General features: G+C 48.0%; 6 protein-coding genes across 6 annotated transcripts; 4 read left to right on the top strand and 2 right to left on the bottom strand.

Annotated features, from left to right (window-relative positions):
* The first annotated feature begins 1,262 nt into the window (after positions 1 to 1,262).
* On the top strand, positions 1,263 to 4,453 carry K444DRAFT_656417 (SAE2-domain-containing protein). Its single transcript, XM_024886082.1, has 2 exons — positions 1,263 to 1,379; positions 1,433 to 4,453. Exons 1-2 carry the CDS (start codon positions 1,295 to 1,297, stop codon positions 4,150 to 4,152), a joined length of 2,805 nt encoding a protein of 934 aa, XP_024729412.1. The 5' UTR covers positions 1,263 to 1,294; the 3' UTR covers positions 4,153 to 4,453.
* A 271-nt stretch (positions 4,454 to 4,724) lies between these two features.
* Positions 4,725 to 6,559, top strand: K444DRAFT_573029 (CDC50 family protein-like protein). Its single transcript, XM_024877382.1, has 5 exons — positions 4,725 to 4,842; positions 4,910 to 4,946; positions 4,998 to 5,094; positions 5,166 to 5,961; positions 6,028 to 6,559. Exons 1-5 carry the CDS (start codon positions 4,740 to 4,742, stop codon positions 6,279 to 6,281), a joined length of 1,287 nt encoding a protein of 428 aa, XP_024729411.1. The 5' UTR covers positions 4,725 to 4,739; the 3' UTR covers positions 6,282 to 6,559.
* A 150-nt stretch (positions 6,560 to 6,709) lies between these two features.
* K444DRAFT_600812 (SPT16-domain-containing protein) lies at positions 6,710 to 10,696 on the bottom strand. Its single transcript, XM_024878636.1, has 7 exons — positions 10,651 to 10,696; positions 10,185 to 10,567; positions 10,044 to 10,128; positions 9,865 to 9,986; positions 9,648 to 9,803; positions 8,150 to 9,599; positions 6,710 to 8,102 (listed from the first exon to the last, which is right to left on the bottom strand). Exons 2-7 carry the CDS (start codon positions 10,359 to 10,361, stop codon positions 7,000 to 7,002), a joined length of 3,093 nt encoding a protein of 1,030 aa, XP_024729410.1. The 5' UTR covers positions 10,362 to 10,567; positions 10,651 to 10,696; the 3' UTR covers positions 6,710 to 6,999.
* A 1,207-nt stretch (positions 10,697 to 11,903) lies between these two features.
* K444DRAFT_573024 (uncharacterized protein) lies at positions 11,904 to 12,756 on the top strand (the record flags this gene model as incomplete). The annotated part of the gene is made up of 2 exons (XM_024877381.1): positions 11,904 to 11,986; positions 12,083 to 12,756. Coding segments are annotated over exons 1-2 (750 nt in total), but the record flags the coding sequence as incomplete, so codon positions are not given.
* Positions 12,757 to 14,618: 1,862 nt separating this feature from the next.
* Positions 14,619 to 15,299, top strand: K444DRAFT_217962 (uncharacterized protein). The gene is made up of 2 exons (XM_024871133.1): positions 14,619 to 14,638; positions 14,750 to 15,299. The coding sequence occupies exon 2, from the start codon at positions 14,830 to 14,832 to the stop codon at positions 15,166 to 15,168; it is 339 nt and encodes a 112-aa protein (XP_024729408.1). The 5' UTR covers positions 14,619 to 14,638; positions 14,750 to 14,829; the 3' UTR covers positions 15,169 to 15,299.
* A 792-nt stretch (positions 15,300 to 16,091) lies between these two features.
* On the bottom strand, positions 16,092 to 17,948 carry K444DRAFT_636176 (uncharacterized protein; the record flags this gene model as incomplete). Its single annotated transcript, XM_024883964.1, has 3 exons — positions 16,092 to 17,609; positions 17,672 to 17,862; positions 17,915 to 17,948. The coding sequence occupies 3 exons, from the start codon at positions 17,946 to 17,948 to the stop codon at positions 16,092 to 16,094; spliced, it is 1,743 nt and encodes a 580-aa protein (XP_024729407.1).
* Positions 17,949 to 26,799: the final 8,851 nt, after the last annotated feature.

Here is a 26,799-nt window from a genome sequence, read left to right as displayed (position 1 = left end):
GGCCGTGACACTTCCGCTCTCGAAAGTGAAGCTTTAACAGAGCCAACGAAATCGATGCGGAAGCATAAACTCGTAAACAAAGGTTCGACTAGTCATTAGCAAGTAAGGACTCGGATAAGGACTCGGAGAGGAGCTGTAGGGTACTGAGTAAAACTGATGCCTGTGTTTTCCTGGGCAGGAAATATCGCGACGAATGAGCCGTGCTCCGCGTGACCGGACAAGCACTTTCAGCTGCTGAAGATCGAAAAATTGCGGATCTGTCCATCCAAAAATCTGGAATTGTAGTAAAGGGGGGTTTGGGAAGAACAGATCGATATTGATAGCTTCTGCACTCAACCAACCCCAATCCGCCTGGCCGAATTTGTGGCCAAACGACCCAATTACACTACCGCCATACCTATATAGAAGGAAATCGCATGTCGGAATGTTCAATCTCATGAAGTATCTACTAACAGACTGTCTCCAACAGAGAGAAATTATACCTTGCCCGCACCTTATCAAGCTATTGCCTTCCCCCCTTTCCCTTCATGCCCCACCTTCAAGGCGCTGTCCAGTTTCCGAAGGAGTTGTGGATGAACGGAAGAGCAACGACAACGTGAATTCCATTAGCTTCACCACCATCCCTTACTATTGCAACGCAAGGCTGGTGTCTTTCACCTTTCCCTTGTTTGCCACGCCTCTCGTCAGGCAACGTCTCCTCAAGGCAGGAAAACACTGTATCCGCTGCTGCAGAATAGAACGATCAACTGAGAAGAAATCGCGCTTCGAATCCTTGCTTTTAGCCGTAGCAAGACCAGTCTAGGATTCTATGTAAACTTCGATGAGCTAGCAGCATCCAATCAAAAGTTATTAACGTGCGCCAATCGACCGTAGCTTAAGACTCCGCAGGATAATGGCGCCTATGAAGATTAACAGCTAATTCAGTAAGGTCTGGCTTGCTGGCATTTTAAACGAATCTGGATTCGTATATGACCTTTGGACTTCCCGTGATGAATTCAAGGATTTGTCAGGAATTGAGGATCAGTACCTTTCCTACTTTAAACAATGCAACAAGGCCTTGCCAGTTCTAAACGGATTCTAGGATGGCCCTTTCGTAGTGCCAATGCCCCAAAAATGCGTTGAATGTAAAGTGATAGGAGCGATGCAGTGAGAGGAGTGCTGAGGCGTGGATTCCTAGATTCAACGTGGCGGTGAACCGAGCCGAGCCGAGTCGCCTCAACGCGTCCTGGCACGACCATCGCGTCCTCCAACTTCCTCACAACAATGATTTGAGCACGCAACACCTACGCTGGAAATGGAGAGCTGGAAGAATGGTCGACAGGACCTTTTGGACCAGTTCACCAAGGTCTGTAACCGAATTGGGCAGAATGTGGCAGCTGGTGTGTGGATTCTTCCGGCGTTGAATCTGATTTGTGCTAACACTTTGCGGCAGAACTCGATGACAAGAATATAGCACGCATTAGCCATGAAGAGCTGCGACTGCTTCGGGAGACCTCAGAACGGGTTGAAAAGCTGGTTGAGCGCAATGCGTATTTGTCGGGCGAGTTGGAAAGATGGAAGGGAGCTTCAACGAGGGTCGAGGGTCTGGAGAAAGAGAATAATCGACTGGCGGGCGAGCTGGCCCAGAGATTGAAGCAACAGCAGCAAGATGTTGGGACCCCTAAACCGCGTCTCCAGTTTGCAGCTGGGTCGAAGTCAACGACGCCGGCGCCCAGCGACCCAAGGTCAGCGGCAGCTGCATTTGAAGCCGACGAATCGAAGACGATTATCACCTGGGAGAAGCACCGAGCGCTCACCACCAAGTACAATACTCTGTGGGATCATTACCTGAATTTAAAGGATGCAAGGCAGACGATGGAAGATGGGTGGAGAGCTGAGAAAGAAAAGGCCAAGACTCTGGAGGTATGGGCGAAGGAGCAGGAGATTACCATCAGTAAGAAGGAAGACAAGGTTCAGAGGCTAGAGGAAGAGAACCGGAGACTACGTGCACGAGTGAATGGAACGCATCCCATATCAATAGTGCCATTGATAAGACCGGGCGGCGATAATGCAGATGAAAATGGGGGAGAGATTACTCGAGTGGTCCAGGTACCAGCGAGCAGTCCGTTCATAGCCCCTCCTGTAAGAACATCTAGGAAGGGACCTGGAAGCACCGCACAGACTCCCAAGGGCGCAGAATCACCCACACATCAAGAATCTCCTACACCCGAGGAACCAAACCTTCCTGCCTACCGTGGGGTTGCCGAGACGCGTGTGGAAGACACGGAATTTGAGGCTGTTGAAGGTCAACACACAAGCTCAACTGAGGGATCAGACCCAGTTTCTCCCAGCAAGGCAGTTGATCACGAACAAGTATCAGTAGCGAAGCCGACAGCCGAACGTTCGAGTTCCCCAGATATTGAATTCGTATCTGCCCGAAGCCTCAAAAAGCGGAAAGCTTCTCATAACAGCCAAACCATCAAGACAGAGGTCAAGATTGAGACAATCTCGAGTAGTCCGATTCTGCTTGCACGGCTACAATATCTGAACCCGAATGAAAGCCTCGATCTCGACGACATTGGAGAGAAAGTGGTCACTCCAAAAAAGCAACGAAGGGTGGCTGAGTTGACTCGCCACGTTCCAAACTCTGTCTCCCTGCCTCCTCTGGCAGCAAGGTTCCGGCATCATACTCAAAGCCAAGCTCACAGCAAAACAGCAGAAGAGGACGAACCTGGACATACATCCCAAGAGACTCCTGCCCAGCGTAGAGACTCAATTCTCCAACCTAGAAGCACCAACAGACAGATCTTACCAAGGACATCCGAGGACAGACCTCCCAAGAAACGTCGAATTGCTAGTGATGAGGCGGTCGGCGAGCTCGTTGAAGATGGTGAAATCGCGGCCGCAGCTACGAAGTCGCGGAGACAAACAACGAATTCTGGTGGTCTCCTGGATGGCCTTCTGGCAAAACCATCACCGCCAAAGCAAGTCCTCAGCCCGCGGCTCGATTATGCTAGTGATAAGCCGCCGCGTCCTGCAAGAACGCCCGTGACTTCTAGTCTTGCTCATGAGCGTCAAAATCCTCCCCAAGACACATATGACCAGATCATTAAATCAACGACCGCGAGGCTCAAGGAGTACTTTTCATCTTCGTCAAGGCGCTTGGGACGCGAATCTGCAGAAACCTCAAGGCCATCTTCCAAAGGCTCTTCTCATAGTAGCTCTGCCGAACCAATATTGCCCTCATCCAGGACCTCCTTGAGGGAATCTGCGGATCCGTCCAGACCAACGTCAAAGGGCACATCAAGAGGCTCTGCGGAACCGACGAGACCAACCTCGAGGTCTATAGCGAGAGTAGAAGTTCCGAATAAGCTTGTTCCGACACACAACCTGATTCGCTATACACCAAAATACACCTTACGAAAGCCATCACCAGAAACTAACGAGCCCGATATCCTTCCGCCGAAACGACCACCCATCACGTCCTCGTACTTTACGAAAGCGTCTCCACGAACATCTGCGGAAGCCTCTCGACCAAATTACCGACAATCTGTCGTGCCCAGCAAAGCCGCAACAACCAAAATCCGCCGCTCTCGTAATGGCGATGGCTTAGACTGGGAGATAGATCCTGATCAGGAACCCTTACGAATCAGGCCAGTCGGCAGACTGAAGCTCGGCGATTTCAAAGTCAACCCGAATTACAATCAAGGCTATGACTACGCTTTCAACGAAGTTGTTCGAGGCCGGGAAGCACGCCAATGCCTGCAAGGATGTACGAAGCCCGAATGTTGCGGTCGCAAGTTTCGCGTTCTTGCAGAAATGAACCGTGAGGCTGCCGGCCCACCAACATTGTCGCAGGAGGAGGCAGATGAGATGCTGCTTGATGAGTACTTAGGTGACAACGCTTACAAGATTCGCAACATGAGCAAGGAGGAGAAAGAAGAGCTGATTATTCAGGCAAAGACGAGAGACATGGCGAACAAGTTTGGGAGGCATAGGCATACGTATGAGAGGAGAACTAGCCCGCCTGGTTTCTGGAGAGCGGACTTCCCGACGACTCAGGAAGAGAGGGAGGATCGTGAGAAGGCGCACAAGATAGCAAGGAGTGCCGTTGAGGAGAGGTACAAGGAAGCCATGAGACCTAACGGCCGTTTTATTTTTCAAGATGAATAATTGCGGGTATAGGAGGAGCTCATTATTTTGGGATGGTGCATTGCATGGGACATGGAAAGGGCATGAGAAGGGGAATAAGCATTTGCATTGCTGGAAGCATTGATGGAAGCATTGATGGACAACGGGCTGCATTGTTACACTTGCCTGGACATCTTTGGAGTTGCTGTATTCCGAAGTTATAGAGTGATTTGCAGAGACAGATCAAAACATATCTCCATTAGCTTCGGACACCGTATCAAGGATGACTGAAAAAATAACCTTACAACCTTCAATTAAGTCGCAATTAGAACTGAAGATGAAGGAGACCCAAACTTAAGAGATTGGTAATAGACTAAAGCTGAAACAAATTTCTGGGGCTGATATTTGAATTCGAGCCGATATGTCTGTTTGTCTTGCGAAATGAAACCTTACTTTCTGGAGAGATATTTCAAGATGTGGCTGTGCACAAAACCACGCTAAAATCACGAGGCGGCGGGATGAACGGCAACCGTAACAACGACAATTTGAATCCACCAATTCCATCTACATCACCACAACGAGACCAGCCACCGGATAGAGCCGGTCCATGATCTCGAAATACCTTCAAGATGGTAGACCAAACACCCGGAATGACGCACGAGGACTCGATTGGCTCGCAGGATCCGCATAACCAGGAGGAAGAGAAGAAGACGAAGAGCAGGAGGCCAGCAAGTGAGGAAGTCCCGGATGCTTTGCGCATGGAGAGGATGTGGAACTGACCTTTGGATCCTTTCTCCAGATACTGCGTTCCGCCAGCAGCGATTAAAGGCCTGGCAGTAAGTGGCATCTTTCGCAGACTGCACAACCTCAGCTTACATGGACTGCAGACCGATTCTCACTCCGAAAACCGTCCTCCCATTATTCTTCGCCATCGGCATCATATTTGCGCCCATCGGAGGAGGATTATTATTTGCCAGCGCGCAGGTCAGTAGCTTGGGACACGCTGCAGGAGCCGGCGGAGACAGGACATTTCAATGCTGACATGGATATCGCAGGTCCAAGAAATCATCCTAGACTACTCAAGATGTTACCTCGACGCTCCAGAGTTTCCTGCCGACGCGACAACAATGCCAGGCAATCTAGTCACATCGCATTTCAACAATAAGAATCATGCACGGGACGACGCCCCGCAATGGGTGAGAAGAGCCATCAATGTTACCTATGGGCCGGATGATCCTCTTGTTGGCTCAGGACCCGTCCCGGCCACACGCTGCACCATCACCTTCTCGATTCCAGCAAACATGACACCCCCAGTCCTCTTCTACTACCGCCTCACAAACTTCTACCAAAACCACAGGCGATACGCGAAGTCCTTCAACACGGCCCAACTCTCCGGAACAGCCGTCTCCGCCGGCGACGTCCACAGCAGTGACTGCACGCCTCTGACAACTGTGACTGAAAATGGTGTCCAGATACCTTACTACCCTTGCGGTCTTGCGCCAAACTCCGTCTTCAATGATACATTCTATTCCCCAGTCCTCCTGAACGTTGAAGGCGGTAACGCAGACAACAGCACTTATGTGATGCAGAACACCTCTAATATATCCTGGGAGAGCGACAAGAAGCTCTACGGCCAAAGCAAGTACAACTGGTCCCAGGTTGCCGTGCCACCAAATTGGGAGAAGAGATACCCGAACGGCTACAGCGATGCTTACCACCCGGATCTTGTGAATGACGAGCAGTTCCAGGTCTGGATGCGTCTTGCAGGCCTCCCGACTTTCAGCAAGCTTACGCAGCGCAACGATACCGCGACTATGATCTCAGGACGATACTCGGTCGATATTGACCACCGTACGTTCCCTCCCCTTTTCCCTTCTCCCCCACCCCTCAACCACCAAACTAATTCCCTTCCTCCAGATTTCAACGTAACCGAATACGGCGGCACAAAGTCCATCATCATCTCCACTCGAACCGTAATGGGCGGTAAGAACCCCTTCCTCGGCATCGCCTACGTGGTCGTCGGTGGCATCTGCATCGTGCTCGGCGCGCTCTTCACCGTCACGCACCTCATCAAACCCCGAAAACTCGGCGACCACACGTACCTGAGCTGGAACAACGCGGCGCCCAGCGCGGCTGTGCATGCTAGTGGACGGGATTTGGGCGGTGAGTGATATGTGTAAGCGAGGAACGAGTCTTGAGGTAAAATGTTGAAGTTGAATGGATGGGGGAGACGATGTACAACAGCCATCGGTGGCCTTCCTTATCACGGGATCACGCTTTCATTATGGTTCGATTTTCATTGTGTTTCCGGCAAAGCGGTCTGGCGTCGTCTTTTCTCTCCTTGGTTGTGGTTGGGTGGAAATTGGGTCTGGTTTGTTTGAATCTAGTATAGCTTAGAATTGTATCAGATGCATTTACGCCACCTGGTTCCAGCGAAGACTGATCAATGCTTCGTGTGGGCCATCGCCACCAAGCGATGAATCCTGCTCTGAGGAGCAGCTCCGAGAATGTGCCTGTCCCGGAGAGCGAACAGTTCTTGATTCAGATTCCTTAAGAGATCATTGTTCAGGGTGGAGAAGGTACAATGGCAAATCAGGACCACGTCACATGAAGAAGTAGAGTAGGTAATCATCATTTTATTATTGAGGGCATTGCGTTATCTCCCGAAGCAGGCGGCAATCCCTCCACCAGATATCTGAAATGCATGCATCCCCATTTTGCTGAACCTTGACGCCTCGCATCGTTCATCGCACCTATCAAAACACACAGCCGTGAATTCAGCCCCTCAGGCTCGCAATGAACCTTCCGACTCAAGGACAATCTCAGATGTGCAGCCACCTAGAACGGACTGGAGTAAAAGATGAAGTGAAAAGTATCAAGTCCTCAGACTCAATGCTTCCTCTTCTTCTTCGGCTTATCATCCTCACTTTGCATTCCGCTCTCCCGATCCTTCCGCTTCGCCTTCTTCTCCAATTCATCCCAATCCTCGCCCTCGCTCTCGCCGTCATCGCTACCATCCTCACTCGCCTCGGCACTAGCATTACTATCAAATTCGCTGTCCTCATCGCTCGACTCCTCGGATGCAGCGAGCTCGCTATCGCTCATCTCAAATGCGGACTCTTCACTCTCTTCCTCTGCATCCTCGTCATCTGTCTCGGTCTGCAAGAAAGACCAGCCCCCATCGCCGAAGAATGCATGTGTATCCGCCGTGACGGTCTTCATGATCGTAGGCCAGTTCAAATTCAGTGGTCCTTCTGAGAATGGGATGTTGACAGAATCAAGCCACTCCTTGACGTTTTCGAGAGATTCGACGGGGATGGTGTTGATGTGGTAGGGCGCACGATGGAAATCCTTGAAGACGAACACCATGTCAAAGTTCTTGAGGCCAAACTGAACACGCTCGAGATGAGCAATTTCGATGTCCTCGAGAGTGATGACCATGAATGGAGGTTCAGTAAGCTGGACCAGGCAGTCTGTCGATGGCTGGCAGAAAACGCTGGAACGGAATGGGACGCCGTTGAACCCAAGTTCGCGGAATGGAACGTCAACGTCGACATTTTCGTTCTTGCCTGCCTCAGCGATCTTCTCGGCGAAAGCCTTGAATTGTCGATCGAGATCTGCACGGCGTCTTCGTTCCTCTTGCTCGGCCTCGAACTCCTCTTCATCGCCATATCTGTACTTTCGCTTTCTGTTTCCCGTCTCATCGAATTGGATATCGGTAGCTTCTCGATAGAATTGAACGTCCTTTGCCTTCTTCTTGCCAATCAAAATTGGGTCCTTCAAATGGACATGGATGATAACAATCAGTTCGTGCTGGCAAGGTTGGAAGAAGAGATGCTTGACATTGCTGAAGAGGATATCTACTCGATGTTGGTGGTTCAAGGGCGATTGGTATCGCAAACCATTTTGATGGATCTCAACTTTCCCAGGCACACGCTTGCCGTCCATTGCAGGGCGAATGAAAACATTGTCCATAACGGCAGGTCGACGATCTGTTGGTTGTTAGCAGACTTCATAGGGAAAAGACCAGACAACTTACTTCGGATCTCAATCAGCTTGTCTTGCTCCACTACATCCTCCATCTCCTTCTTCTCCTGCTCTCGCTTCACGGCATCTTTCTTCATGTTACCAATTTGATTTGCAATATCTTGAAGGCGGTCGCCGTCATGGGAGCGAAACGTCAAACTTCGCACAAAGTGTGCTGAGGCGTCTTCGAATGGTTGGTCGTCCTTCCGACCAACGCCTTGACCTGGGGATAGGAAATTGATTCGGAGGAAAGAGAACTCCCCTTCGTCACTCTTGCTAGCGTTCTTGATGGTTTGGATATGAAATGGAACTGGACGACCCATGATGGGAAGCACCACTGTCGAGTTCTTCTGATCCATAACGATAGCCAAGTCCCGAACTCGAGGCGGAAACTGATTGTCGCGTTTATACGACTCGAAGCGCTTGAATTTCTTGACTGCTGCTCCGTTCTGATCTCCGGTGGCTTCTGCGAAGCGAGCCAGACCTTCCTCTTGCTTCTTGGCTGCGAGCTCCTTTTGATGCTCACGACGCTTTGCCTCTGCGCCTTCATCAACATTGGTATTTCGTTCAGCGCGTAATTTTGTCTTTGGGATATTCTTCGTTGCCACAGCACCGACAGTCGAGTCCTTCTTGGATTTTTTGGGAGTCGGCTCGGGCTCTTCATCGTCTTTGAAGAAGAATGAGGTAGCATCCAGGTCCGACGGAGCATCACCAGTAAAAACAATTGGTTCAGAGGGCGAGACACGGACCGTGTCTGAAAGGACCATTGAGTAGACTTTGCTCTTCTTATCTTGCGGGTTGGGATTGTCGATATCGTTGAATCCAGTGGTAACGCACAAAGTCATCCCATCCTTCAAAGTTCTGTTGCTTTTGGCGTTCAGAATCAGCGTAGCATCTCTCGTCTCAATACCGATACCAGCGCCGACATTCTTCATGAAGTGTCTCTCAAGCTCAGGCTTCTTGGTCCTGATCAGTTGAATGGCCTTCGCGTAGATGTCCTTGACGTTGGCTCCGTCCCGAATCTCCTTCATGACCAAACCGTGGACTTGGAGAAGGAGCTTATAATTGCTCTCCTGCGACTTGTTCGGGTCGACCAAATATGTGCGTGCAATCAAGGAACAGTACGATTTGTACCGAAGACCCATCGAGGCGATAATGACTCCGGGGTGGAGCAGCTCGTCGTCGACTTGTGCACTCATCTTGAGATCAAACTTTCCGCCACTTTGGATAATCGGGCCGTGTGTCCAATCCAACTGCGTTGCATCGAAATCGGATGGCATCTTCTGTTTACTAGGAAGCTCGACCGATGTCCAGAACTTGGCATCGTCCAGCTTGCTATCAACCTTGTTTGCCAGGGCGCTGTGTTTGACTTTCTTCTCTTCATCCAATACGCTTGACATCTCTTCGACGAAATAAGGGTTCATAAGGGCGATACAGGCTTTCGAGGCATTTCGCATAGCTCGCTGTGGCAAAGTTAGCATTGCCCAACCAAGAGCATCATTACAACGTACCAACTCATTCTCATCCTTGACTGCTAAGGCTGCAGATGATAAAGCTGTCGAGATATCCACTTCCTCCACATCCTTCGAGGTGCTGCCGTAAACTTTCTTCCACTCGTCGATGAATGGTCCGCTCGATGTATCCTTTGGGAGGATGCCGACTTTCTTCTAAATGCGTAACCTTGTTAGCTCCCTAACCACCAATAGACAGAGATCTGGGGTGACTCACGCCTGCTGCCTTGATCTGAGCAGTGATGTCGGCAAAAAGCTTTTCATTCTGCTCGGCATCTTTGCCCCGGACGAGGACATGGAGAGGAATTTTCCCACCCTTCAAAGGTTCCAGATGCTTGGCTAGACTGGGTCAGCTTTCTAGGATATACTGTAGATGAGCAGGCAACATTATCGTACCTTTCTTCGCCGTTGTGACAATGTAGAGGCCGTCCAAGGTGAGGAGAAAGAGGGTCGCCGGGAACTCGTAGCCCAGTAACCAAAACTGCGATATACATCAGAAAGAAGCTCTTGCAAACCTCCAGCTTTGGGGATACGTACGTGAATGGCATTGTTCTTCTGGAACTGAGCCGCTTCCTCGGTTTTGCCCATCAGTACCAAGATCGAGGAGGCGCCATTGAACAGCGCGTCACCACTCCGCTTGTCGGCCTTCCATGCTGCCACAAAATGTGACAGGCGCTCCTGGAACAATGTCTTGTCGATTTTGATCTCTGCCATGGTGAGTTTGACAATGGTGGGTGATGGCAGAGATTGTTCGGGGGGAAGGTGGATGAATGTAACAACTGAGGAGACGCGATGGTGTAAATTTCGCGCTTGATTGATTGGTTTTGCGGTGGAGGTTCAATAAGTGACCGGAGTTAGCGTGAACCTTCCTAGCGGCGAGGCTGCCTCCCTCCTGCTCGCCTGGATGCGAAAAGGCGGCACTACAATACTCTGTGTCAACTTGGACATTTGAGGTTCTTCACCTTTGAAAGTTGCTTCGGTTTATGGTACATTCAAGACCTACTTCTTCCTATTGTCCATGAGGCTGTGGGACGTTTAACATCGTCGACTTCCAATGTCCGGCTTGACTGGGGACATTGAGGATTAGAACTAGTGCCGCTTTTGCTTCTGGTGAAGGAGCTGGTGGAGGGCTGCCTAGATGAGTCAGCAGAGGTGAACCCCCGGTGCTCCGGTGCTCCGACTCCATGTGTTCGAAACGTTCATCGTCCAAAGAATGCCCATCGTCCTCTCTCACTTTCACAGAATACAAAAGACAACCCGGCCGCGCGTTGTTTGCAGTGGAAGATACCATTCTCTTCATGTCCATTCTTCGATAGTCCGATGCCAGATTCACAATTTCCAAGGATTTTCATGCTAAAACCCTCGAATCTTCAGTTCCGTTTCAGGTTCAGTTTTGTTCTTGATCTCGATTTTAGTTCTTGCTTATCACTTTTAACTCATTGCTATGATGAGCTATATATCTTATCAAATGGTCAATGCCTGAAAGTTTAGGATTGGATCAAAAGTATCCTCTGCTACTCGTGCAGCGGACGCAATGCTCCTGGTGCTCCATCACAAAAGTGCTCTCGCGGTAGCATCAACCCCTCCGGTACAGCCTTGACCCTCAACATGGGCATTCACAATCGTATCGAGGACCAATGGTCTCTCGACTTTTTCCCTGCATGGGTTGATCTGGCTGATGCTCTCATCGGTTGAACATCAGGGACAAGCTACGGAGTAGTCACCTGAATAAATAAATAATTGTCCGACTCGCGTGACTGTCCGGCTCCGCCTTTCGTCACTGGTTCCTTGGTCCGTAGAAGCGAGTTGGCCATAATTTTTTTGGCGGGTTTTCCGCGAAACCTCACTCCTCGCATCGCCTACCGGGCCTTACCAAAAATCGCGGGCCTACACTCTTTTTAATACATAACCCACAATTTTAGTGTATACTAGATAAATATCAATATACTAGAAGGCTATATCTTGTACTGCCATCATATGAACTTTTTTAACTAGAAATAAAAAGGCGGCTCCAAAATATAGACAGTGGCCATTTTGCTTATGTGGCCAACGTGCTTTTACCGACCGTGCCGACTAAGCAAGGAGTGACGAAAGTCGAACAGGTTACGCGAATTCGACGATCAATGCGCAGGTGTAAGATGCCAATTCTTGGCCGAATAAGCACGGCCAGACTGCCCTGTAAGCTTCCTGGGACAACCCCACGATCTTTCCTCTTGTCCTTCTCGGCCTCCAAATGCCAGTGCCTCATCCCATACAGCAACAATGGTCAAGACTCCAAGAGACGAGGACAGAAAACGCAAATCTGCTCCAAAGACCAAGACAGGATGCATGACGTGCAAGTAGGTGCATTTTATGCTTCCCAGCAATGAGCTGGCCTTGTTCGCGATCCAGAAGTCTTTGGAAGGGCCATCCATTAACCGCTGTCTGTATTCTAGGATCCGCCGGGTGAAATGCGGGGAAGAGAAGCCCGAATGCCAGCGGTGCCTCAAGTTCGGTATCAAATGCGATGGCTACCTTCCACTCTGCAAGGATCTCAAAACGGCAGCGAGCAATCGCGGCATACTGCCCCAGAACCAGAAACTTTCTGAGATCTCCTCCAACTTCTTGGTACCTCTTTCAGTGGCGTCGCTTGGAACTGAGAAGGAGCAACGGTACTTTGATTTGTTTTATGGACAGACAAGCTTCGAGATTATGCCTGCTCATGATTCGTTCTCGACACGACAGATGTTACTCCAAGCATGTTATTCAGACAGTTCAATCAAACACGCCATCATAGCGCTTGGAGCCCTTGACAAGACAGCAGAAATAACGCGTGATTTCAATAAGTTGTCTCTAGACAACTTTCCCAAAGCAGAGAGAAAAACTGCCAATGAGCACCATCGGTTTGCTCTGGAAGAGTACAGTAGAGCTGTTGCAGATATGCGGAAGGGCAACACATTGAAGGACGTGAGGACTACCTTGCTATCCATCCTTCTAATTTTTATTTTCGAAGCATGGAACGGCAACATGGCCATGGCGGTGCGCCAGATCCGAAACGGTGTCCGAATCATCCAGGAATGGAAAGCGACAATTAAGGACGCAGACAAGACTTCAGAGAACATGTCGCCCGCGCCACAGATTGTTGAACATGACCTGATTCGAATCTTCAGTCGACTGGTCATCCAAATGTCATACTTTTATAATCAAGGCTTTACATTTGAAGATCTGCGTACAATCTACGCCAACCAAGGAAGAGAGCATCTTGAATCGATGCCAACATATTTTACTACAATCGAGGAATCAGTTCACTACCATCAGGCTATATACAAGCGAGGTACACTTTTCTTCGCTGCCTTTGTAGCCGAATCACCGCTTCCTGAATCAGACCTTGCCGTCGAGCTAGCTTCTGAAAAGGACTTCACAATCACGAAAACCGCACACTGGTTGAAGGCCTTCGAACCCTTATTCGATGCCTTCAAATCGGGGTACTCGATGTACGAAGGTCGCCTGGTCCGTACCATCAAGGCGCAAATCCTGATCTGCGATCTCATAATATGTACGTGTTTCATGGACCAGACAATTTACGATTCATACAACAACATGTTCTCAGAGATCGTCGATCTACTCGAGCAATCGTTGGAGATGCAGCCGGTCTCTGGCAGATCACGACCGACGAACTACAGCCTCGCAGGCCGGGCCGTGTCCACACTGTGGATAACGGGGATCAGATGCCGGGAAAAAACTATTGGTCGCAAAGCAATTGAGCTATTGTTGAAATATCCGAGGAGAGAAGGCGTATGGGATGGACTGTTCAGTGCAAAGATTATGAAATTCGTCATGGATCTCGAAGAACAGTACCTTGAGAATGATTATGTCCCTGGATGGGCAAGGATATCCGCCATCAGATGGGATGCTGATTTGGAAAAGCGTGCAGCGACGTTGATCTGTAAGCAGCGGGTATCCAGTTCATCTGACGAAGTCGTGACGAGGACGAGAACTATCATTTGGTGAGAAGAGACTTCGTCGAAAATTCCAACAAGAACAGGTTTCAATCTCTCTGTTCCTTGAAGACCTTCAGTGAATCAAGCCGGTCGATTCACTGAGAATCCGCGATGCCTCGAAATCGTCAACATGTCCAGCAACGAACTGGAAAGAGCAATCACTTCTAAAAATACTGCGGCCAACTTGTTTACAATAGTTTGTTGGCATTTCTCTCATCTAATCTTTGCGGAGATCTACAGTCAGCATCTCGCAACGAAATGCATCAGTTCTTTGTCAACATCAGCTTTTCGCATCGCCGGTCCTGGTCCTCTGCAGACGGCACCCAACACGAGATAATCGATCAAGACCTAGAGGTTAAAGGGGCCATTGAAGTATGTCAGAGAACTTTTCTTGGCGCCCTGCCTCTGATTCGAACCGCCGTTTAAATATAAGCAGCTCTTCGGAGACAGTATTGCCGGATCTTTGTCGGATCGCAGGTGGACTTGTCAAGGCTCATTGTCCAACAGGGAATACTTGCGAGCCGCTCTACTGAACCCGATTCCTCTTCTCTGGAATTCAAATTTCGGACTGGATATCTGCGCGCAAGGCGTTTGGACGCCATGTCTGAAGCTTCTTCCCTCGCTGAAAATAGGTGTAGTTGCCATACACGTGGTTCTCCCCTTTTGGTTAGCTCAGCTGCAGAGGCATATAAACCCTCCGCTAAACCGCACTTCTTATACTTTAGACATCTCAATCTATATCAACTTTACCCTCATATTTGAAGCCTAATTACATGCCAAATACTGCCTTATTCATGCAATTATAAAGAGGATACTTGAATTAATAACAAATGCACGACAGAATCTAGTATTCCTGGCGATACAGCCTTTATAAACTGTTAGAGTGGTGCTCCAAGAACTAGCTGCTGCTTCCCCGCCACAACGGTTGAATGGTGAAGCTTGAGTGGTTATAATTTTCCTGATGGTGCTATTTTTGAGGGGAGGAGTGCATGGCGGCGTGAGGCAGTTACAGTACGTAAGTACATCGCTGAAGCGGCTCGCTTAGGCCCCCTATTGTGGGGTTCGGCTGCGCCATTGAAAAAGCAAGATCATTGCGCTAACCGAAGAATCTTCATTCCACAGTGGCTACACCATGAGTGAATTTCTACCTGGCACTTTTATTAGCCCGTAATATATCATGACTCAAGGCGCGACCGTTATCGATGTCGCTGAAGGCGTTTTTGGTTGTTCCGGTGAATACTTTTGCGAGAGCAGCTTCACCCTCTCGGCAGTCAAAACGTGACGGTGTACGGCGCACCAACGATCACGGAGCTCCCATCTTGGCTGGTACGGGACCAACAAACTGTCCCGCCATCGCCAAAGGCCAGTATGACCGCATCAACTCCGTCTGTGGCAAGGGGGCAAACAGCAACCCCCACTACCATTACTATTCCTCAGTCTCAGGGTCTTTCCACAGGAGTAAAGAAAGGAATCGGGGTTACAGTAGCGTTTGTACAGTGAAGCCTCGATATAAGGATACCGAAACTGTCCCCAAAAACTAAGGATATACCGAGGTATTCTTATAACGAGGTGTGGCACACAGCAAAATTAATCCCTGCGGGGCCAGCAGATGTATCCTTATATCGAGGATATCCTTATATTGAGTATCCTTGTAGCGAGGTTTCACTGTACTAGTTGCTCTGCTTCTTCTCAGCGCATTCGTATATGTCCGACGTCGTCAAAGGGAACCAGCTCCAATGGAAACCACCCAAATGGATAATGGCGCTCACAGCCTATCCATGAAGCCAGAGTTGGAAGCGGGAGGCACCATGCAGAAGAGCCTGTACAGGAAGTCAGAATTAGAAGCGGGAAACACCACGAAGAAGAGCCATCCCATTGCTGAGGATCGGATCGCAGAACTAGATGCGGAAGCGCAGGCGACACATGGGCAGGAAATAAGGCGCAAACACCGAGAGATAATCGAGAGTCTACTGTAACAACAACGGCCAGCTCCGAGAGCCAGGCACTACAGCTTCAGCCATCTACCATTACTAGTTCTACGACTAGTGCACTGATTGCACTGTGCATGACTTTCGCGTGATCCGACCCCCCTAACTTAGGGCTGAAAACACGCATTTCTCACGCGTTTACGCGACCCAACGCATAAATAGTCGCATTAAAACTTAGACTAATCAGCTTCCTTATTAGTAAATGCCCCCCCCCCCCCCTACTTTATTCTACACCTGGATACTTAAATAATCCAAGTCCTAAGGCAGAGAGAAGATATAAAAGTCACGTGGACAGGGTATATATAGTGTACCAGTATACGAGTAGTATTATAATACGGCACAGTACTGCACTCAATACGTATTAACATTAGTGATATTATACGGCGTACGTATTAGGGCTTCAATATCAGCACACTATAGTATACTATTGGGAACACTGGTCGCAGCAAGTAATATCAGCCTCAACTATATTGTTCTTAGACAATCCGGATTTTCTTCCACTCTGCATCCGGGAAGAAGGGCAGAATATCTTCCCCGCTCTTATCCTTTCGTGACTTTGATCGCTGAGAAAGCCCCCAAGAGCGGGGATCGATACACTCAGACCCCGCCATTCCAACCCGTTCAAAGATATCCTCAGAACCTGAAAACCGTTCCAGTAACAAGAAGTAGAATTGAAGCTCTTCAATGGGGGGTCCTCCCGAAAAGTTAGTACCCACGGTTATACCCACGATTGGGTTCGCTACGACTTGGAGACAATAATATCTTCCCTCCTGCCATTTCTCTGGCGATAGTCTGCACTTGCCGCACCATCCATCGCCATCCGAGGAACAATGCCCTCGCCAGCACTGCGCACGAGGGTTTGCGCTCTGGATATCTATGGCGTGACTCAAATCAGAGAAGACAAATATCCTCACGCCATTCGGCGCTCCAAGGAACGTGAGACCACTTTCTTGCGCATCTGAGCTTGCGCTGTTTGGTGCTTCGACAGTAACTACACAAACCGCCTGGACGAAGCCTTCTATTGCGAGCTCCCCCGAAGTGACCGCTCCGAAAGCATTGCTCTGGACGAGGAGATTGCAGAAGCACTCGTCGTAGTGAACTTCGACTTGTGAGAGACCAAGTTCCATCCAGGGACCCTCCCACATGATGGGGGTGCCAAGTGAAGCCCAAGACCAGCTCGGAGCAGTCGGTGGTGACGGGCGGGATCGCTGGGTGTTGTACGAATGCCAGAGAAGCTGTTCTTGAAGATTCGAGCTCCACAGGCCTGCCAAATAAGTGCGTGTCTTGTTGGTCCTGGCGTAAACCATCTCCGCCAGCCCCGACAATGCTATTAGCCTGTCAGATTGGCGTGAGAGATTGCGGCTTGTGAAATCCCCAACCAACCTCATCCAACTCTGATTTGTAATGTTATCTATCCCATACTGTGAGAACTGAGTTTTGGTCGGTTGGCCTGCCGCCCCGCACGCCATCATATGCCCACATTCGCAGAGAGATGGCCCTTGCTCACACTCCCATACCAGTTCTAAGCCTGTGAAGTGTACAAGGCGTGGAGAGAGAATGCACTCTTGCAAAGTCCAACCCCGTTCTTCGACCTTGGAGAACTCTTGCCACATCTCGAGACTGAAAGGCACGATTCCAACTCGTAAGTGGTATTTCCGTTGTAATCGCGCACGATTGCTACAAAATCGCCTCTGCCAACTTGGTTGTCCAAAGAATTGCTTGCCCAAGAACCCTTCCTTAGATGATGCGGCGTTGTGGGCGACAATAGTCAAATACGCGTTCGAATACACAAGCCGCATACGCGCCGATTCCCGCAGCCAATCGTTGCCGTCATCTTGAATAATGCAGAGTGCGTCAACCCAAAGAAAGTGGATGCCTAGACCACGGCAGACAAATATTGCGTCCTGAATGGTGGCAGCCAAGGAATTGAGTACGATGCTTATGCAGTGTCTCTGGAAGTTCCATGTGTTGGTTATAACGACCCCGTCTAAGCGCTGCCCCAGCAATAGCTCAAGGCAGCATACGGCTGCTTGGGAACGGCATTCATAAGTCTTACTTGATTATCACCCGAAGACCCCACGGCTATTACCCGAGTAGGGGTGAAGTTAGCTTTAGCCTTGCAAGTATCATGATGCTCTACGCATCTTGCAAGCCATTGCGAGATACGTCTACAAGTCAGGTCAGACCTAGTGTCGTCGACAATATCACGGAGGGGTGTCAAGGCATCAGCTCCAAGATGAGATTCATCTGTGGATATCAGTCAGTCGGACTGCAGCTTGCAGCTTAGGGATGAACTAACCAACAGCCTCATGTATCCGAAAGGTTGGACTCATTACGTCCTGATCATCAGCCAACCAGACCAAGAATCCTTCCCGTTCATACTTTCTAGGATTCCAGCAAATTTGAATTCGCGTGTGAATAGAATGCTTCGCGGTCCACTTGCTGTCAAACTCGTTGACGCCGTCGAGAATGATGCAACATATTGGACAACCGGCCCTCCGCGATGTTTGCAATGTGCCAAGGGACGAGCGATACATTTCCTCCCCTCCTAATCCCAACCCAATTCCACAACCTGGACAGACTTCTCCAAGAAGTTGGAGACGTTCGATGCATTTTCTCAGTGGTTCCATGGTAGTATGAACTCTAAGAAAGTCTCTCCAGATTGCAATGCCGAGAGCAAATGTTGTCTGCAGTGCGGCGGGCGGGCAGGCAAAGCGAGGCGGGATCGCAATACGCCCTCTTAAAGAGAGAGAAACTGGCTTTTACTCTTTGCATTTGCACCTGCTTTTCTGCGGCCCCTAGGTAAAAGTAAGATTTTGACTTGTCAAAACGAAGTTTTTAGTTACGCGAGTAGGCTGTTGTGGCAATGTGAGCGGGAAAATTCGCTTAAGCCTCAGGCATGAATTTCGCTTAATTATTGCGCTAAGGAGTATTAGCCTCGCTCCAAGCTTCTACGAGCTTCACGCTTCTCTTGTAGAATCTACGATAGTTCTAGAAATCTCTGTGTTCGTACGTGACGTGTGTTTTATCAGGTAGTTCGTCTGACCTGGTACATGGTTCACTTCTGCCTCTTTGTCCTCAGGATCTTTAGCACATGGTTACGTGACAGTAAAATTAAAAAGGGAAAACTGTTGAACTAGCTAGCTTGGCTAGCATCCTTTCCTTCCACTCCAGGTTCAACCACTAATTCAGTTCGTCCGATTATTGGGTATTACTTACGTACGAACACACCAATCGTTTATTAGTATCGCCATTCGATTACGTTCCTTAAACGTACGTACAGGAATCAGATTGGTAAATCGTTCCCACCACCAAGTAAGTGCGGGGTAAATCACATGGTGGGGTGGAAATCAGGAATATAGCTAGGGAACCCATTCCCTCTGTTTTTTATGGAATCACTCTCCTGTATCTAGTCAAAACTAGTCATTCTACAGATTGTCAATCTCTAATATATCGATTTTCCACCGATAAATCGATCCCAGTTCAATAGGTTATGAGCCCGGATAGCGCCCACTAAGTGCTTTCACATGATCCTCAGGTCACGTGACCTCACTTAGTATTCACCTGTCCATTTCCGATTTCATCAAAATCGTTAATTCTATTGAATTGCACCCACCGCATTGGCCTTGCGTCAGCAGAATTCACCAAAAACATAGCCATTTTTGGGCAAAAGTTCTCCGCAAAATCCGCCATGCCGGACAGCAAAAAATCAGTATATGTCACCTATAAGGGGACAAAAATCGAACCTCTCTCAGATAGCAATATCTACTCCTGGATAGACGATGCCATGAATATCTTTATTATCGAAGATCTATGGCAGTATGTCGACCCAGATCAAGCTCCTGCTCTCGTGAAATCGGCCCAAAAGGACGATAAAACGACTGCTCGTCAAGTAGCAATCGCTCGTGCGGTACTAAATCTACTTATTACCCACGATACCTGGCAATAATTCAAGGAAATCAAGCTTGCACACCAGATCTGGACCCAGATTCAAGCTAAAGCGAACCAGCTAAAAGCTCAGAAAGAAGCTCTATACCTTTAATAGTTGGAAACTATCACGTTTGATTCTAACAAGGGAATGGACGACTTTATTAACCGCATTAGCCGCAAAGTAGCTGAAATCAAGGGCGTAAACGGGTCGATTTCGGACGTTTCTATATCCGGATATCTGATTCGTGGCCTTCTAAAGGAATACGACCTTTACAAATCCCTCCTGAATTCCATTAGAGCTGACGTTAATAAACTGAAGCTGGAATTACTTAAAGCGGACGCTTCTACCAAGGAGGACAAACTTAGGGGTAAAACCCCTAATTCCACTTCTGATTCCATTTCAAAGGCACTAGCTGCTCAAGGAAATTAATCGGGAAATTAGTCCAAAAACAAGGACAAAAAACCGAAGCGTCCCAAGGATCCAAATGCCTACTGCACGTTCCATAAGTACAAAGGGCACGATATTAAGGACTGTATGAGCTATAAATTAGCTCAGGAATTCTATGATTCCAAAGGAAAAGACACTAATTCCACTAGTAAGGAGGCGTCTTCTGATCCCAAAGCACCTGTATACCCCAAAGCGTATACTGCCATAAAGTCGATAATCAGTGCTCTCCTCAGTGGACAGTCACATGACGACAATTCCACGAATATCTGGTATATCGATTCGGGTACTACGGACCATTTTACGGGGAGTAAAAGCTCCTTTATTACTTACGAAGAGATTGATCCATTTCCAATTATCCTTGGCAATGAATCGACAATTCTCATTAGGGGCAAAGGAACCATTCTTTTAGCCACCTAACCAGAGCTAAAAATATAGCTCAATAACGTACTTTACAGCCCCTAATTCCGGAATACCTCCTTATTATCGATTCCCAAAATCACACGAGCTAGAGGTAACGTTATATTTTCCCAAGAGAATGTCCGAATTGTCAATAAAGGAATAACCATCGCAACTGGTACCTTTAGCCCCTCTATAGGGCTATATTAGCTTGACTAATTTGGTTCAGGGCATGCCCTGAAAGCGTCAAAATCGGAAGCTTTAGCCTCCCTGGAAACATGGCACTAGTAATATGGACATCTGAATGCGAAGTATATCCTGGAATCGGTAAACCACGTTTATGGGCTTTAATTCAAGAACTAAAACCCATTCGATTGCGATCCATGCGATATGAGCAAGATTACTAGGGCTAGTATGACTAAGCTATACCCTGAAAAACTGCTCCCAGGGGAGTATATTACAATCGACTTGTGGGGGCCATCAAGGGTTCCATCCCTTAGCAAGAACTCCTATATGCTTTCCACCACTTGCAAGGGTACCAAATATCGTATGGCAGTATATAATTCGGACAGAAAGGGCTACTTTACAGATCTTTAGCATCAAGTAACCTTCTCTGAAACCCAAACTAGGAATAAAGTCAAGCGCCTACGCCTTGATAATGCTCCAGAATTTATATTAGGTCAAGTCAAGAACTGGTGCAAATCAAAGGGCATTTGTCTGGAACCAATAACCACTTATATACCTGAACAGAATAGTGTTTCTGAACGCAGTATGCGTACGATTATCGAAGCGGAGCGTACGGAGCTAGAATAATTAGGCTTACCGTACGAGTTTTGGGAGGAAGCAGCTACACATGGGATTTATGCCTATAATTAATGCTACCTGCCCAAAATCGGTATGACTTCATACGAAGCGTTCTATGGAGTTAAACCGGACGTTTCTAACCTACGGATATTCGGTTCCTTGGCGTACGTCTATATCCCCAAGGAAATAGCCTCATGGCACAAGCATATGGCCAAGGCCTTTAGGGGCATTTTCACTGGCTATAGTGGTTCCGGATATCGTATTTGGAACCCGTACAAGCAGATATTCGTCATTTCCAACCATTGTACCATTAAAGAATACGTTAAGGGAGTGTGTCTCCTGAATCCAGCGTCCCAGCTATACAGAAGACTGGTTAGTACTACTGAAGATTATGACGATACTTCTAGCGATAATACGTACGACCCCGATATAATTTATGGAGATACCATTATTGTCGATACTGGAAATCAATAGCTTGATATTCCATTAGAAGACGATCGAGAAAATCACTCCGATATTAAAGGGGATACTGCTCAAAGCGCGTTACGTAACCAAATTGAGGGTGCTTCTAGTCCAAGCGAAGCTCCTGAACCCCTATTGGGGAATAATAACCAAGAACCAGAACCGCCTGCAAGTGGTTCTAATTCAGGTTCTATGATTTAGGAGGCGCCTATACCTCCCGAAATGGTTCTAGTCAGGGGTAAATTGATCCCTAGACGTCCGAAATCGACTAGAATTGCCGGAGAACAGCCTGATCCTCGTGCTTTGCTAGTTATTAACCAGAATACCGAAGCTTCCAAAATTCCAACGTTAATTAATGAAGCTTTTACCGGTCCTGACGCCCATCTTTGGAAACCTTCTATTAGGAAGGAGCTATGATCCCATATACGTAATCATACGTGGGATCTAGTAATCAGAAAACACCAAAAAACCATCGGGTGTCGCTGGTTATTCAAAATCAAGGCCAACGGGTGCTACAAATCAAGGCTAGTAGCACAAGGCTATACCTAATAATATGGTATAGATTACTTTGAAACCTTTGCTCCAGTAGCTAGGCTTTCTACTATACGTATTATGTTAGCCTTAGCGGCTAAATATGGGCTCTATATTCAGCAAATGGATGTCCAAACAGCCTTTCTCTATGGGGAATTGGAAGAGGAGTGCTATATGGAACAACCTCCTGGTTTTATTAAAGGTACCAACCTGATTTGCCGCCTACGAAAGAGCATTTACGGGTTAAAACAAGCCCCTAGGGTTTGGAATCAGGTAATCGATGGTTTTTTCCGTACCATTGGTTTCCTGAGATTACTTTGTGATCCAGCCCTATATATATTCCAAGAGCACGAGGTTAATCAGCTACCTCTTCTGATTGCTATTTATGTAGACGATATGATTATCGTTAGTAAAAGCATGGCTCAAATCAATAAAATCAAGGAGCAACTCCATCAGAAATTCGATATGACTGATTTGGGAGAAATCAAAACGCTCCTAGGCATGGAAATCGTTCGTTTTCAGGACGGTTCTGTGTTCCTGTACCAAAACCGATATCTTATGGATATGCTCCAAAGGTATTAAATGGAAGGTTCCACCCCTATTTCCATACTAATAGCTCAAGCTACGGTTCCAAAAGGGGAAGATATTAATATTACAGAATATCAGAGTCGCACGGGATCACTTATGTGGCCATCCCTAGCGTCAAGACCCGATTTTTGCTATGCCGCTGGGTATTTGGGACGTTCCAATTCCTGTCCTAAAGCCTCCCATAGCTCTGTACAGAAGCGTATAATGCGATATATCAAGGGATTGCTTGATATGGGCATTCTATATGACGCTTTATCTGAAGAAGGACTCATTAGGTACTCAGATGCCGATTATGGAGGCGATTTACAGGACCGTAAATCAACCTCCGGTATGGTTTTTACCCTATTTGGTGGAGCAATTAGCTAGGCCAGTACTAAATAGAAAACTGTAGTAACTGCTACTGTGGAAGCGGAGTATATCGCCCTTACTCCGGTAGTTAAAGAAGCCCTATGGCTAAAGCAACTGTTTGAAGAAATATCGATTCCTATGGGACCAATCGAGCTAAAAACGGACGCTCAGGGAGCTCTTGATTTAGCTACGAACGCACGATTTTCTCAGAAAACCAAGCATATTGATATCAGACATCATTTTATTAGGGACCACATTAACACCAAGGATATTGAGCTCAAGCATGTTCCTATACAGGAAATGACGGCCGATATTCTCACCAAACCATTGGCTAGACCTGCTTTTGAACTGCTACGTTCAAAGCTAGGTATTATTAGCCTCACTGACGTCAAACCTCGACTGTAAGGAGGAGGCGTATTGAACTAGCTAGCTTGGCTAGCATCCTTTCCTTCCACTCCAGGTTTAACCACTAATTCAGTTCGTCCGATTATTGGGTATTACTTACGTACGAACACACCAATCGTTTATTAGTATCGCCATTCGATTACGTTCCTTAAACGTACGTACAGGAATCAGATTGGTAAATCGTTCCCACCACCAAGTAAGTGCGGGGTAAATCACATGGTGGGGTGGAAATCAGGAATATAGCTAGGGAACCCATTCCCTCTGTTTTTTATGGAATCACTCTCCTGTATCTAGTCAAAACTAGTCATTCTACAGATTGTCAATCTCCAATATATCGATTTTCCACCGATAAATCGATCCCAGTTCAATAAAAACTCTTAGTGGACTAGGGGGGATTTTTGGGGGGGGGGGGGGGGGGGGGGGGGGCCCTTTGGGGGACTTTCCCAAGAATAAACACTTTGATCTTCAAATTAAGTCCTCTTTTAAAAGAATACTTTCTCTTACATAGCTCTATTACCCGAGGGCTTTTACTCTTTGCATTTGCACCTGCTTATGCGGCCCCTGGTTCCTAAGAATTTTATTTGTAGTGATGCGCAAATGCACATAATGGCATAATGCTAGTAGAATTCTACTGGTATTTATTGCAATCGCTTCTAAAAATTTAGGCGGTTTTGGTATGACTAGTAGATTTCCAGTGTTCGGCATTAGGTTGAGTTTTATAAGTCCAACCTGATACCGAATACTGTAGATTTCTACCCGTCTTGGATAATTTTAGAAAGAAGGAAAGGCGGTCGGTATGGCTAGTAGATTTCTACTAGTCTTGGATATATTTAGAAAAAGGAAAAGGGTTTCGGTACGACCTTCCAATGCTAGTAGATTTCTACTAGTTTTACGAAAGGTCTACAAGTTTAAAGGGGTATCTGTAAGACCAGTAGAAATCTACTAGCCTTAGCGAGGAAAGGAGAATGTTGTCTGGTTCCTGCTAAGGTGGGGCAAGTGACTACGCAATTACTATATTTCCGTTCCCGCGAACCCGCCCTGCCCGTGGAGGAAATCGCATATCCAACTTTAGAAGAGGCAATCAAGATATATAGAAAACAATATTATGTTATTTTCTTTGAAACGTGATTGACTATAGATGCGCCTTGTAAAATGCTGTTTTCGGCTAATAGCGTTATGCTAATTACTTCCTGTTACGGCTAGATGATTGCGGATAGAAGAGCAAAAGTTGTAGACTTGAACGAGCCTCTGTTCCAAGAAAGGTTAGTCAGGGAGGAGAGGCAACAGAGAGTGTGTGTAAATACCTGCTTTCACTCTCCTTCCCGAATAGTCAAAGCCCCATATGTGGGGGTCATAGATCACCCGGGAGTCCAAGCAGGAGCGAGCACGAGCAAAGTCGATAAATGGAGTGGCAGGAAACATATTCTTGAGATGCTGGGCTTCCATAGGGCGCTATCGAGGCTGGTGATTGGCCTGCCCCGCCTGTCCCGGGCACGAAAATGTCGAGGAGATTTCCACAGCATCAGCAGCAAAAAAGATTTGGTTAAGAGCAGAGGATTCTAGGTTCAAAGTCATTCATTTATTCTCCTGGAACTCTGTCTGCTATGCCTGAGATCATCGCATCCATCGAATCAAGATGTGTCCATTCATTCGTCCGTCGTAGCCGCATGAATCTGATGCCTTTCTATCCGTGGAGAGAAAGGCAGCAATCATCCTCGTAACTTCTCCGTCAATTCGTGTAAAGAATCCTCCGTTTCTTTCTCGCAGAAAGATCAAAAGCAAAATGATGAATGACAAGATGCTTTTGTGATGTTGTTCAAGAGAGAAGAAACGGTGCCCAGAGCCAACCAGTCCAGCCGTCTAGAATAGCCAGGAGCGCACCAGAGTAAAGGAAAACAAGGAAACGAAACGCAAACGCAACGCAGCCAAACTCCAGGGGAGCAGGATGCTTTTTTGTGGGGCGGTGAAAATCAAGGGGGAACAAAGTGCAGGGCAAGGTACAATTATACAAAGAAGGCCGGCCGTATGTCTTTTTTGTCTGGTGAAAGCTTTTTTCCATCCCCAAATCCTCAAATCAACAGAAGTTGTGTCTGCAAGCCACCCTTTCCAAATGCCCGGGGTATGTTTGTATACCGTTCAATCGTGAAACGTAACGTATTGCATGCATGGCGTCTTTCTCGGAAGTGTAGAATCATTCGTTCGCGCTCGTATCGAAAATCCGTCGGTCCTCATTGTAAATATTGTGAAAGCAAGAGCTTAGTTCGGGCATTGAGCCTGAACGTGGCCGGGTTGCTTGCACTTGTAGCAAGTGCGCTCGCTGCTGGTCTCGGAGGGGCAGTCTCGTGAGAGATGACCAACTTCACCACAGTTGTAGCACTTCTGGCCCTGGGTGCAGTCACCTGATTTTGTCAGAAACGTTGAAGCGAACCCGAAGTCGTGACTTACGAGACATGTGACCGTATCCTCCACAGGAGTAGCAAGTCTGACCACCTTGACGTCCGCCGTATCCACCACCGCCACCACCGTATCCTTGACCGCCGCCAAATCCACCGCCTTGGCCTCCGTATCCACCAGCCTCGGGGCAGTTACGAGCAATGTGGCCGATCTTTGAGCACTGAGGGGCAAGTCAGAGGTATCCAGGAAGTTTCAAGGCAAAATGCCGGACCTTGTAGCACTCTTGGCTTCCACCGCCACCACCGGAAGAGAATCCACCACCACCACCACCACCACGGCCCGCACCCTCGCTAGCTGGGTTGGTGCAGTCACGCGAGATGTGACCGGGTTGGCCGCACTTGTAGCAAGTCTTGTCCTTGGGACCCTCGGGGCATTCACGGCCTTGAATTTGTCAACACTAATGCAGGATAGGGGGGTGGGGGTCAAAACATACTCATGTGTCCTTCGCCTATAATTTGGTACTGATATCAGTCTCGTGCGCTTTGCTATATTGGACGATTGACGACTCACCACCACAGTTATAGCTAAGATGAGTTAGCAGAGAAATGGGAAAGAGGGCTTAGAAAAACTTACCACTTGGACGGGCCACGAGTTGGGCAATCGCGAGCCTGCAGTTCAAGTCAGCATGAGAAGATTGAGTGAATCGAGCTCGGTATTGGTCGTACTTGGTGAGAAGCATCGCCACCTAGGTTCCAACAGTCAGCTCAGTTCAGGTCTCGTGGTTTCCCCCTCTCTTAATGGATGACAATATGGATAACTGGCGTCGCGGATTGATATCGTCCCCGTCTGCCCACTCTGCATGGTTCGCCAAGTTCTGC

The sequence above is a fragment of the Hyaloscypha bicolor genome (assembly GCF_002865645.1).
Source record: "Hyaloscypha bicolor E unplaced genomic scaffold K444scaffold_173, whole genome shotgun sequence".
Lineage (NCBI taxonomy): Eukaryota > Fungi > Ascomycota > Leotiomycetes > Helotiales > Hyaloscyphaceae > Hyaloscypha > Hyaloscypha bicolor.
This window is presented reverse-complemented; position numbering and strand designations above follow the sequence as displayed.

Bases quoted from the DNA above. Each gene is read 5' to 3' on its own strand.
- K444DRAFT_656417 (XM_024886082.1), top strand. From the start codon at position 1,295: ATGGAGAGCTGGAAGAATGGTCGACAGGACCTTTTGGACCAGTTCACC. The intron at 1,380-1,432 runs GTGTGTGGATTC...ACTTTGCGGCAG, and splicing joins TGGGCAGAATGTGGCAGCTG to AACTCGATGACAAGAATATA.
- K444DRAFT_217962 (XM_024871133.1), top strand. From the start codon at position 14,830: ATGTCGCTGAAGGCGTTTTTGGTTGTTCCGGTGAATACTTTTGCGAGA.
- K444DRAFT_600812 (XM_024878636.1), bottom strand. From the start codon at position 10,361: ATGGCAGAGATCAAAATCGACAAGACATTGTTCCAGGAGCGCCTGTCA. The intron at 10,129-10,184 runs GTACGTATCCCC...TGTATATCGCAG, and splicing joins AGAAGAACAATGCCATTCAC to TTTTGGTTACTGGGCTACGA. The intron at 9,600-9,647 runs GTACGTTGTAAT...ACTTTGCCACAG, and splicing joins TCAAGGATGAGAATGAGTTG to CGAGCTATGCGAAATGCCTC.
- K444DRAFT_573029 (XM_024877382.1), top strand. From the start codon at position 4,740: ATGGTAGACCAAACACCCGGAATGACGCACGAGGACTCGATTGGCTCG. The intron at 4,843-4,909 runs GTGAGGAAGTCC...TCCTTTCTCCAG, and splicing joins GAAGAGCAGGAGGCCAGCAA to ATACTGCGTTCCGCCAGCAG. The intron at 5,962-6,027 runs GTACGTTCCCTC...CCCTTCCTCCAG, and splicing joins CTCGGTCGATATTGACCACC to ATTTCAACGTAACCGAATAC.